Below are 12,289 nucleotides of genomic sequence, written 5' to 3'. Positions count from 1 at the left end.
ATTGAATACCAGCCTTCAGGGTTTGTGAGATATGTCTCTCTACTTTATGCCAATCATAAAAGATTAAAGACAAAAAATAAAACACACTTCTGTTATCGGTACAAAGCAATCTGTCTTTATTACTTCTGTGTGAACTTGTTAAGATTGAAAAATTAAACACTTGAGTACATACTCATGCTCCAGCTAGAAGTGTAATTTGCAATGCTTTTCCCCCCAATTATCTTTTGTTTGTACACTTCCAATTTGGGTTGGCAACAAAGAATGGCACTTAAGTGATTCCCATGTTGACTTGTTAATACATATATAAAGATTACTTCCTAAATGCTATGTTTTCAAAGCACCACTGGTGCAACTATTTACAATTTACATGTTCTTTTTTGTTATACTTGTTAATGTAAATAAGAGAACTGAAATGAAAACTCTCCCATTTCCAAACCGGCAGCAGCAATACCCAGCTCCCAGTAGCAGCAGCGCTGGGCAGAGCTGACCTGAGGTCAGTCGTACGATCTGAATTAATGCTCTCTTATTCTGGATCAAGCCAGCTATCAAAAACTGTTTCCACAGCGACTGACCACAGGTCCACAGACTATTGGAAACACTAGAAAGAACAGAAACTGTACAACAAATGCTTTAAACATTGTTCAACACCTTTAGTGTAACTGAAGCTTAGAAATCTAGACATGCCTTTTAACATTCAGCATTTTTCTAAATCAAACCAGCTGAAGTCTGCAGCAAAGTGGGCAACAACAACAATGAAAAAGAGTGGGAACTGAATAACCGCAAGAGTTCAGAAGTGTTTTGTACACTACTACAGTATTTACAGGTAATAATACAGCTGAGAACACTACTGTATCTTAACATTTGAAAAGAAGATAAATACAAGAATATTTATTCACTTTTATAGATCATTTTTAAATTTATATAAAAGCTATTGAAGCTAAAAGTGGCTTAAAAAAGAAAAGGGAAACAGTGCTATTTCGAGTGCTCTCTGTAAGAGATTTGCTTGCACTCAGTAGGAACAATAAATACTAGCTCTGTACTCCTCGTCGGTGTGGCAACGTTGTCTTCTCGATCTGAAGCAGGCAGGTCTTAAACCTACGGGACAAAGCAGGACAGAACAACACGCATTATGTACAAGCATGCGTGTAAAAGCTCCTAGATGAAGCATGAATGATATTTTCAATATGCTCAGATGAGTGTATTAATGCACATGCACATAGCTGTGGAAGTGTGATTTCATGGAGCGAAAGCCAGACTTACTGCAGCAGTGGTTACTGAGCTCACACTATAGTAGAGGGACCGATCACCTGAGCTTCCCCCTGTGACAAGAAGGACATGGGCGCACGGGTTATCACAGGTTAAAGGGGAGGCTCTGACTTGATCATCAGGTGATCAGTGTCTTCTGGAGTTTGTGCATTAGTGCTAGCATAAGCATGGGCGTTACGACATGTTTCTGCATCAGTGACATTTGATGTGGTCCTGAAGATGTGCGATGAAAATACTGGCCATCTGAAACTGACACGTGTAATACTAACCGCTGAGATGTACTGGCTGTTAAAGCAGGCTTTCTCTTGGGTGGGAGAGGTGATGGACGAGTAACAGGAGGAGTCACATGGTGAGCTGGGCTCCTCGGACAAAGCCTCGGGAAGGTTACTGGACGCACATCCGCTGTCTGACCCGCTCGAGCCGCTGCCAGACAGACAGTGAGACGACGAACCCGAACTCTCTGTAGCTACAAACACAGAAAAGTCACACATTATATGTGGCTTCTGGTAAGATGTTCACACTTTCAAACATGTTATGATACATACTCATAGATGGCTGACTGCTGGTTTCATGTTCCAGCTCGTCTTCCTCGATGCAGGGGCTGATGAGAGGTCTCTCCCCAGTTGTTAACAGGCTTTGGCTGCTATACATATGCAGATTTAAGGGCCCCAGCAGCGTGGAAGAGGAGGGGCCACCAGCCACAGGGGGGCCGCTAACGGGGGTGTTAACTGCAGCTCGTTTGAACGGGTTTGAGTGGTCAAACAGCGACACAGCAATGGATGCTCTCGTCCTGGCCCCTGTAACAGAAGAGAGAGTGTGATGCTAGTAAAATCAACCCAGAGAATCATTTGTTGCTTATCGTGTTAGACAGGCTCACCTCTGCCTTTCATAATGTAGTCAATGGCTCTGTCGTTGATAGCAGCATCACTGGGTTTAATGTCCAGAAAGGGTTTATTACCCACCCCCATAGAGACCATCTCCTGCATTCGAATTTCTGCATACACACATAAACATGTTTAAAAATGCTGCCAATATACCAATTTACTGGTATTGATGATAATGTGATATTTAAAATGTATATTTAATGTGGTATTTTGAGTGTGATTCATCAGCCAAAAACACAAAAGTGAAAATACAAAATTAACTAAAGTTAAGGATAAATTTGATTATTTATTTCAAAATTATAGATATTGCAATACTATTATTGCGAAATCTTTTTTAACACAACAATCATGTAGTAAAAATTTGATAACGCGACAGCCCTAAATTCAGAATACAAACAAACATGTTGACATTAAAATGTAAGCGTTAAAAAGGGTTTCTTTAGGGATTGAGTAAATATGTGCAAATACAGGTTAAATGATGCCTCAGATCTGCATCATTTTCTCACACTTGTATCAAACTGTAGAAATACAATACTGGTGTGACTCAAAAGTGTTTTAAATAGCTTCCTATGCGCCTGAGGCTATCACAGATGAACTGCTGAAAAAAATCTTTAAATATGCTAAGATGGTATGTGACAGGAGATATTATCTGCAATTATCTTATCATTCTCATTTGTTCTTTCCAGCTGGCTGAGCAAAACAAATTCAAAGAACTTATTCAAGCTCAACCACTTAAGATCTTTCTTTCCTACCTTTATTCCGTGTGGCCTGCTGCCATAGTATCCGTGCGATGTCGCAGGTCCAGGCGTGTTTGATGTCTGCAGTGCTGGCCTGGAGAATGTAGGTCTGGTTCTTTGAAGTTCTCCTCCGGAACCAGATCTCAAACCTCAGACCGTTCTCACCTGATGTCTCTGTCATACCCACATCAGCCGTCTACATGGAGAATGACAGAGTAAAGAGGATATTCACATACAATCACAATCAATATTGAGGGCTAATGGCATTTTGTTGTTATTAAGGCTTGCAGGAAATAAACCTGATGCTCAGATCTTTAAACTAAAGCCTTCTGTGATATTAACATCGATCAAAGGAGATATTATTGTGATATATGGAAGAATGTGAGTGTATTAGTAAAAGAAAGCAGTGTAAAGATCCACTCACACCAAGGACGATAACCATAACTATAATCGTTCTAGATATAAAAGAATAGCAAAGTCTACACCACAACTTTAACAATATCAGCAGAACGGTTCTTCCAGCTGAAGAATGATGAAAACATTGTCAGCCAATCAGAATTGAGCATAACAACATAACTGCAGCGTGTGCTTATAATAAACAGAACAATACTGTCTGCTGGTGTGGACGCTAATATAGGTATCATAATAGTTATCTTTTTAGTGATCGTTCTTGGTGTGAACTGGTTTTAAGTCATAACGCATGCTTCAAAGTGTGTTAAAGCTATGTGTTTTCATTTCTGGAGATGTTTCTTTTCCCTCTAAACTTCTTTAGGTGCTTACCTTAAAAGAATGCTTGTATATATAAACATCTAGGCCACCCTCAATCCGTTTGGGTTTGCTGAACAGCACCAGATCCTCAAACAGGAACACATGTCTTTGGCACTTCTTCCTGCCATACAAAATCGTGAACTCATCTTGGCGAACCAACTGTCCCTGTTCCTTTAGATTCACCTGGAAGGGTGTGTGAAAGAAATTATGAAATGGCAGTTTGGAAAATCAGATATATGCTTTCCTATGTATCTCGACGTGAAGTTGGCTGTAGATCTGCTGTACCAGACGCACTTACATCACAGTCTCTGATGGCGTCCATGGCGAGCAGATCATTGCCATGGCGAAGCTGAAATTTGACCATCTCAGTGGCGGCACGTAGGTACGCTAGCTCCTGCTCCTGGACCTCGCTCACTTCTTTGATCAGGTCTTTCAGCAGCAGGGCGTACTTACTCATGCGCTGGATTGGCTTCAGCAGGTACGACGCCAGGTCCATCTTATCCCCCAACTCCAGCTGCTTATGCTGGAATGAGAGAGACACAGATTTGACAATTTAGGCCCATGAGGTGAGATGAAATGAATGAGATTAAAAGGGGCTGGAGTGAGTGTAGTATGGATCCAGTTGCTCACCCTGAAGAAGCTGTTTCCATGGCTGGCCAGGAGTGTGTCTGACTTTGGCTTGTTCTTGCTGTATAAAGCATACAGGCTAAACTGGTCTTGCTGTATGTTTACATGGAAAAAAGGCACAAAAGAGCAATATTTTAAGTGTTATCATCCACATTTCCATATCCATGTTCTGAAGACAAACTTCTCTTGCTGTTCCAGAAGTGGAGGGAGGGAATATTTTTCAAAATCATTTCCAGGTTGAGTTTTGTTTGGAAAACTTTTTTGTGTTTGGGTAAATTGATTTATGACTTTCAGGTTCACATGGAGTGTGCCATAATTTCAGTGCAGACTTTGCTGCGCCAGAAACATGTCAAAAAAGATTTCGGCCTGGTTCATACACTGCTGTAGGCCAAGCAGCCTGCCTCTGTGTCTTTTTCTGTCTTTTCTGTGAATCACTGCTTTTGAAAGTTTCATAAAGCACTATGCCAGCACTATGAGTTCACCACAACTACAGAGAATGTAGGCTGGAGGTCTTGCACTCATTTAAAGACCTCAGAATCATTACTTGCGGCTCAGTTTGATTCCAATATTCATGGAGGGTGAATGAAAGAGAAATAATACACAGAATAAGTAAATTCTGGATGGTTTTAGACCTGTGCTTGGTCAAAAATGAGCCAGTCATGGACTGGGAACAGAACACTGAAAAAATTAAGCTCCTTTGTTTCATCTCCAATGAAAACGTAATTCAGTCTGTGACATTTAATTCAGGATCCCTGAATGATCCCTATTAAAACTATGAGAAAATATTAGAAAACAGAAACAGTAGGAATTTATAGACTGCAGAATTGTTGAAAAAAACAGATCTGAGGTCATGCAGTTTGATGAAAGTTACTGTGAAAAGACTGTGAAGGAACTTCTCTTACATGTCGTAGAAAGCAGTGGCTGACGCGTAATGGATGGTTGCAGCAGCTTTCCAGCTCTTTGAGAAAATACTGGCTGTGGAAGTCCACTAGTTTCTCCAGGTTGCCGAAGATGACGCTACGTTTTCCCCGCAGGTCCTGTGGCAGGTCAGCACGCTCCATCTCAGGGAAATAGTTGTCAATGATGTACCGCAGAGAGCGTACATATTCCCGCTCGGTTGTGACCATCTCATCTACGATGTGGCGCAGTTTACTGAATGACAGAAAAAGTGAACAGTTAACATACTTCAAATTCACATTTTAAGAGATAAATCTTTTGGGAAATCTGATTTGCTAAGGAAGTCATTGTTATTTACACCTAAGTATAAATATACAGAAGCTGCATTAGAAAAAAGCTTATTGTATTTACAGAGACACTCCAGTAGGATGGACCATACAATAAATGTATTCTAACTTGCTTTGGATAAATACATCTGCTAAATACTTACTGCATGTTTGTTCTATTTTAAATAAATGCTGTTCTTCTGAACTTTCTATTTACCAAAGGATCCTGATAAAAATGCATCACGGTTTCCACAAAAATATTACGCAGCACAACTTTTTCCACATTGACAATAATAAGAAATATTTCTTGAGCACCAAATCAGAATCACATTAGAATAATTTCTGAAGGATCATGTGACACTGAAGACTGAAGTAATGATACTGAAAATTCAGTTTTACCAACAGAGGAATAAATTACATTTTAAAATATATTTTTATGGTTATTTTAAAAAACTTTTTGATCAAATAAATGCAGCCTTGGTGAGCATCTTTAGACGTCTTTAAAAAACATTAAACAATCTTAAAGACCTAAACCTTTAAACAGTAGTGTACGTCATTGTGACAACAGAATGTTTGCCCTAATAGCTTTGTCAGACTGTGTAACCATAAAGGACAGGTGTTTTCACATGTCTCTCCAGGATGTCATCACACAAATGCTTTCTCCCTGAAACACTCGAGCCAATCAGTTGCGAGAGTCCATCATTTCATCATCAAGCTGGATGGGTCTCTGTGACAGCCCTCATGACATCGTTTAATAACTACTGTGTTAAAAAAGAAAGTTTAAAGATTATATAACAACTCTCTCCAAAAAATCCTAATCTTGAGTTCTGATTGTCTTGCAGCTCCTTTACCTTCTCACCACACAGCTATACATTCTGTCCAGTACTGAGAAAAATCAGGTGATGTTTTAGCATTCACATTAATCTCAAATTGAATTCTTATCAGAATGTTTTCATCTGCCTTAAACATTTGCAATAACTGGACCACACAGAGCCGAAGGCCTTGTTTTGAGTTATTTCCGTCTGAAAAAACTGTCAACATTACCTCTACACTGCAATCTTGGAGAGCACAGCCAAATAATGTGTTTTGAAAGGAAGATGCACAGATCTAAAGACCTCCTTAAGACATCTAATCAACTAACTCCATCTCTTCTGTGTGGAAAAGCAGAACACAAACATGCTCCCCACCACTTCAAAGCCCAAAGGACCAGCAACCACCTGGGAAAGTGATCTGCATCTCAGGCTCTTTCCCAAGGGGGTTAAAGGGTGACCAGTAGGACCACAGCTGGAAAAGACATCCATGGAGATTCAGAGGATTAAAGGGCTGTGACCGTCTAATATGAGACATATTGAGTTCCTTCATGTAAAGACTGAGGAAAAATATGCCCTTTTCCTAAGATATTAAAGAAGATATTTTGAAGAATGTTGTTAACCAAACAGTTTTGGTTCTCCCTGACTTAATTTGTATATACCAAAATTCAAATGGAATTTAACTGGAACTGAAACTGTTTGGTTACCAACATTCTTTAGAAATTCTTCTTTTGAATTCTGCAGAAGAAAGAAATAGATACGGGTTTGGAATGAAATAAGGGTGAAAAAATGATAACAGAATTTTTGGTGGACTATCCCAAAAATGACTATGTATAAAGACCCATTTATAATAGTAATTATGTATTAATAGTAATAGTAAGTATGATTTTATATATTAAAATTCAGTCTGTGACATTTAATTCAGGATCCCTGAATGATCCCTATTTAAACTATGAGAAAATATTAGAAAAGTGCAGCAAACAGAACAATAGGAATTTATAGACTGCAGAATTGCTGCAAAAAACAGATCTGAGGTCATGCAGTTTGATGAAAGTTACCGTGAAAAGACTGTGAAGGGACTTCATAAAAGACATGATGTTTGAAAAACAAATAATTAGAACTAAAGTGAGAAAAAAATTATCTGGAAAAGGATATTTGTACTGTTAGATTTATAAACCTGAAGAGAAATATTTCCAATTCCATTTAAAATGATTCATACAGTTTAAATTCATAATTAAAATATATTTATTCATATCTATATTTTTTACATATATATAATATAAATTATATAATTATTTACATCGTATATTTACATAATTATTTATCTATTTATATATAACTATTTAAATAACAATAAATTATAAGCTGCTTTGCAGAAAATATTATTGTCTTTTTGCCTGAATGGCTTTTTTCTTATAATAAAACTGTGATTGGTTGCGTTACATGTCAGTCAAATGGCCTATTGAGCGATCCTTGGCCAACGAAAGCTGCAATAGAGTCCAGACCTTCTGCCGTCAGTCTGAAGGTCTGGCTACATGAAACTACCCAAGGGGTTTCCCAGAGCTCAGTTTGAAAACCCATGAATGTGTTCTTGCCTTGAAAAAAACAAGACAGACTGGTAATGTAACAACAAACTGGTAATGTATCTTGCCAGTAATTACGTGTGCTCCGTGACACAGCTTTCATACAGTGGTGGTCATATAATAAGTGGTTGAGTCGATGACCTGCAGACCTCCCTGGTTGATTGTTTATGTTATAGCTAATGAGTGTGGGTTAGCACGTCCATGTGTGCGCTGAGCGTACCCACCTGCCCTTGCTGCGTGTTTCCGGAGCAGGACTCCCACTGTGGTGTGTATCTAGAGAAGACCATCCATGAATGGGCGGCAGTCGCGGGCTGTACGGCCGATCAATCACCTCAGTGCTGCTCACCTCCAGACCTTTAATAAACACCCCTGTGTTTCCTCTCCGTGCAGGCTCACTCAAAGTTCTCTGGCAGGTCCCATACCGTGACACAGACTCGCTACCGGCAGTATCGAAGCTCTGTGTCTTCCGCAAAACCCTGCGGTTTGGTTCAATAGAGGTGAGGCTTGGGCTCGTAGCACACGCTTGCCCCTCCAGATGCGGCCGCTGAGGAGACTCGTCTGTGGAGATGCTACGTGTTAGCCTGTGGGATCTGACAGGGGTGTTGTGAGGGATTCTGTGCTCAATGCTATACGGACTTCCTGTCGGGGTTCGGACAGAGTCACGAGCGTCCAGGCGAATACCTGAAGGGCTGCTGGGAGTTGAAGACGTGCTGGACTGTGAGGAAAGTCTATCCCGACCCCAGCCACTGCCAAACGCTTTCCGACATGAGAAGGAGATGCTACTGCTACGCTCCTGAGGTTTAGCGCTACTGTCCGAGTTCCGCCGAGAAGAGTCACCCCTTGCTGATTTGGAGTCGCTCTCGCGGCGGGTGCGCAGGGCCATCTCTAGCTTCTTCTCAAACATCTGCTTTGTCTCCTGACACTTGGACCAGGCGAACTTCCACTGCTTGAGTCCCTGCTCACTCTTCAGCTCCCCGGCGAGGTCCTTCATCTCCTGGAAGTGTGCGTCTGGGATCGGTGGGTGCTGACTGCGATAGGTCTCCAAACATGTGATCACACTCTGACACTTCTCAGACATGCCACACTCCTCCATACTAACACATGCCAAATGACGCATGCCCTCTAGCGCCCATTCATACGCCTGAAAAAGAGAAGAAAAAAAAAGTCAGCCAATGTGACACATACACTGAAAAAACAAATATTTAATAGTAATTTTAATAGTTTATTTTTAGTTAAAAATAGCAAAAATGGGTAAAACAGCAGATTTTGACAAAATGGAGAACAAAGGCAATATGACACAATAAGATGTTTTTATGTGTGTTTGAGAAGAGACAAGAGTATAAGGGAGACTTTTTATGGAAAACAACTACAAATGCACTGTGAATGGGAATGAGGGAAGGATAGAGGGAGTGAGAAACCTCCCAGCACTTCTTTCATGTGAAATAAAGAGGTTTTTAGCCAGGAGTTGGGAGGTCTGGGTAGGAAGGCTTTAACATGCAGCTCAGCAGCAGGAGGGCCTATAGTTTTAAGTATGTGTGACAGCACTCAGTCACAAAGACACATGCCAACCGCTTTACTAGCTGTCTCTCCATTTAAAAGAAAATCTGATGGCCTCTTCTCACACTCCAAGATGCTGTTACATCAACTGGGAGGCACTCTTGTTTTTAGACTTTTTTTCATTAACATCCTGGCAGAAAGGTTTCTATAGTAACTGCTCCTGAGGATACGAGTGCTCGCTATGCTGGAAAATGAGTGGTTAAACTTCTGAGGGGATTAACACAGATCAAACACAACCACCTTCCATCTCATACACACACACACACACACACACTTCAGCGCTGGCTGCAAATACAGGCTTGTGTTTAGACATTCCTGAGAAAGGAGCAAAACTCCCCCTCTTCTCTCTCATTCTGTGCACACACAAAACCTCCACACTCTACTTTAGCTGCTATGTGACATGGTGACATCGCTTTGCTCCCCAAGCCCCTCTGCTCTGTCTCTCTCTCAGGCTAGGGTGACACAAAGGCCATATGCCAGCATATTGGTCTTCGGCACCCAGATACTAAAGTCTCTCGCAAATGCAGAGGTCAGAGGTCAGCTGCCCACACTAACAATGCATACGGCTAAGAAGTGACAGAACAGATAAAGGAGAGAGACATACACACAGAAAACACAAAAAGACTCAAATGCGACATAATTGATGAGTAAGAACCAAACGGCAAGAATGAAGTTTAAGGCCCTTGTAAATAGAGACGCAAAATTTTTTTACACATTTATTGTTGTGTAATTCCTTTAAAGCAATATTTGGGGTTAAAAATACAACTTAAGCTCTTCAAAAACAGAAAACCACTTTGAAAAAAGTTAGGGTTGCACAGTATATTGGCCACCATATCAGTATCGGCCGATATGTTCATTTTTAATCTTATCGTTAGCGCTGGACGATTATGACCTAAAATCAGAAAAGCATAGAAAAATATTTGCTATAATAACTTTTGAGTTTTTAAGCTACTTTAGTGATAAATCACAGGACAGCGCTGACAACTAGTTTCTGCACGATCTTCACGTTTTGTACAGCTAACGTTACCGTTTGCCACAGTGCAGCTGCGTGAGCAAGGTAGCTCGATACAATAATACACATCCGATCATCTAAATCACTTGAATGTCTAAACTGGTAAACCTTAACACACATACAACTGACAAAGTTTAGTGAAGACGCAAAGCTCACCGCTCGCACGCCGTCTGTTGACTCTGCGCTCACCTGCGTTATCGGCCTGATAAGAAAATTTGGCCAATATATTTAAGCCAAAAAATAATGGATTATTTCCTTTAGCTGAGAAGCTTCAGATGCACACTGTTCACCATGACAGTTTTGAATTGCTTGAAATATGTTTGGAATCACTTCAAAAAGGAAAATATAGTTAAGTGCAACAAGCAGCGTAAGTCTGTCATATAGGCTACATAAAATTATCATGAGAACACTACTGTAAAAAATGCTGTGAATCCTTTATATACTTGTGTAATAACACTATTATAATAAAATGTTCTGAATTCTTTAGGTTTAGTTGCCGTGTTTTAGCGCGTTGTTATGGGAAGAGTGCATACGCAACAGGAGTTACACATTCTGACTAGCATGTAACTTGGTTCAAGTTTACTTCTGCATTTGTGTCATTTTGTGCAGATGTAAGTTGTAATATTATGTTGATGTTCTATAAATATATGATTAATCTCATGTAGGATGCATTTGGGTGAGTTAACTAACCTGCTAACAAAGGTTGCTTCTGTTTACTGGTGTTTATTCAGCTCTTCAGCTTCAGTGCCCGCAGCTCAAACAGCAATATTTTTTATTTAAAACAGTAATATTAATTTTAGAAGATTATTTTTCAAAAACATGATTAACAATTTTATTTTTTCATATTATTTTTTTATCAACAAAATGGTTTAATTTCAATAATTTCATTACTGTCCGTGCATAGGACATTCCATTTTATTTATCTATGGCACATGCATTTTGATTCTTTATATGTAAGTAATGTTGTCCAACGACTTGTTTGCATTATTTTATTTATTTGTAAGACAATAGATAGATACTAGGGGCGTAACGGTACACAAACATGAAGGTTTGTTACGTAACTAAGCATTGAAGTTACATTTCGATACGGGTTCGGTATACGGAATGCTAAACATAAAATTGCTTCTTTTTTTCTTAAAATTATTAATTTTCATTATAAATGTTATTATATATTTTTATTAATTATTCAAATAATTTTTAACATTTAACATAATAATTTTTTTTAACATTTTTGAAATATAATCATAACTTGTTTTTATGACAAATTTATTTAAACATATTAAAAAATTAAAGAGATCACGAACAAGTTTAAGTAAATATAACGAATATATAAGCTAATATAGTGCATATATTTAGTGAAATGCTCCCCTCTAGAGTTCATTTCTCTAGTGAACTAACATGCTGTAGACAGTAAATGACTTGCCTGAGGTAAATGTAATGTGTACGTGAGATATTATTCTCAAGCTGTTTTAGTGATGTCTTTCCGAGGTTGAAACACTGGTTGAGAGACTACATGCATATTTAGATCATCTGTTCTTTTTCTGCTCTTTTTCCTATTGTGGTGGTTAGCAAACAGCATTGCATTACCACACGCGCCCCCTTCTGGATTGTAGTGTGTGTATCGCCTGTGACTGACTGTATTTGTCATCTAACTGCATGAACCAAACCCTGACGTCTATACCTTATGGATCGGGATGAATACATGTACCATTACACCCCTAAGAGATACCCATCCATCAATTGTGTTATCTTCAACTCCACAAATGTGTTACTTTTAGAAACTGAGGCAATGTGTAAATTATGTTCTGTGGCAAATGACCGCA

General features: G+C 39.3%; 1 protein-coding gene across 3 annotated transcripts in view; it reads right to left on the bottom strand.

Moving 5' to 3' along the window:
* Positions 1–92: 92 nt before the first annotated feature.
* The window catches only part of plekhg4 (pleckstrin homology domain containing, family G (with RhoGef domain) member 4), a 67,347-nt gene continuing 55,150 nt past the window's right edge, over positions 93–12,289 (bottom strand). For 2 of the 3 annotated variants that reach the window (XM_048184590.1, XM_048184592.1), the window contains exons 14-24: positions 8,122–9,038; positions 5,185–5,434; positions 4,286–4,375; positions 3,954–4,178; positions 3,668–3,838; positions 2,903–3,083; positions 2,144–2,260; positions 1,812–2,063; positions 1,536–1,732; positions 1,261–1,319; positions 93–1,095 (exon numbers count right to left, since the gene is read on the bottom strand). In XM_048184590.1, coding sequence (XP_048040547.1) covers positions 1,281–1,319; positions 1,536–1,732; positions 1,812–2,063; positions 2,144–2,260; positions 2,903–3,083; positions 3,668–3,838; positions 3,954–4,178; positions 4,286–4,375; positions 5,185–5,434; positions 8,122–9,038 — 2,439 coding nt within the window. In that variant the 3' untranslated portion in view covers positions 93–1,095; positions 1,261–1,280. The remainder of the gene's footprint in view (positions 1,096–1,260; positions 1,320–1,535; positions 1,733–1,811; positions 2,064–2,143; positions 2,261–2,902; positions 3,084–3,667; positions 3,839–3,953; positions 4,179–4,285; positions 4,376–5,184; positions 5,435–8,121; positions 9,039–12,289) is intronic. The other variant, XM_048184591.1, reaches the window with a different exon arrangement.

This window comes from Megalobrama amblycephala, linkage group LG3, assembly GCF_018812025.1.
Source record: "Megalobrama amblycephala isolate DHTTF-2021 linkage group LG3, ASM1881202v1, whole genome shotgun sequence".
Taxonomy (NCBI): domain Eukaryota; kingdom Metazoa; phylum Chordata; class Actinopteri; order Cypriniformes; family Xenocyprididae; genus Megalobrama; species Megalobrama amblycephala.
This window is presented reverse-complemented; position numbering and strand designations above follow the sequence as displayed.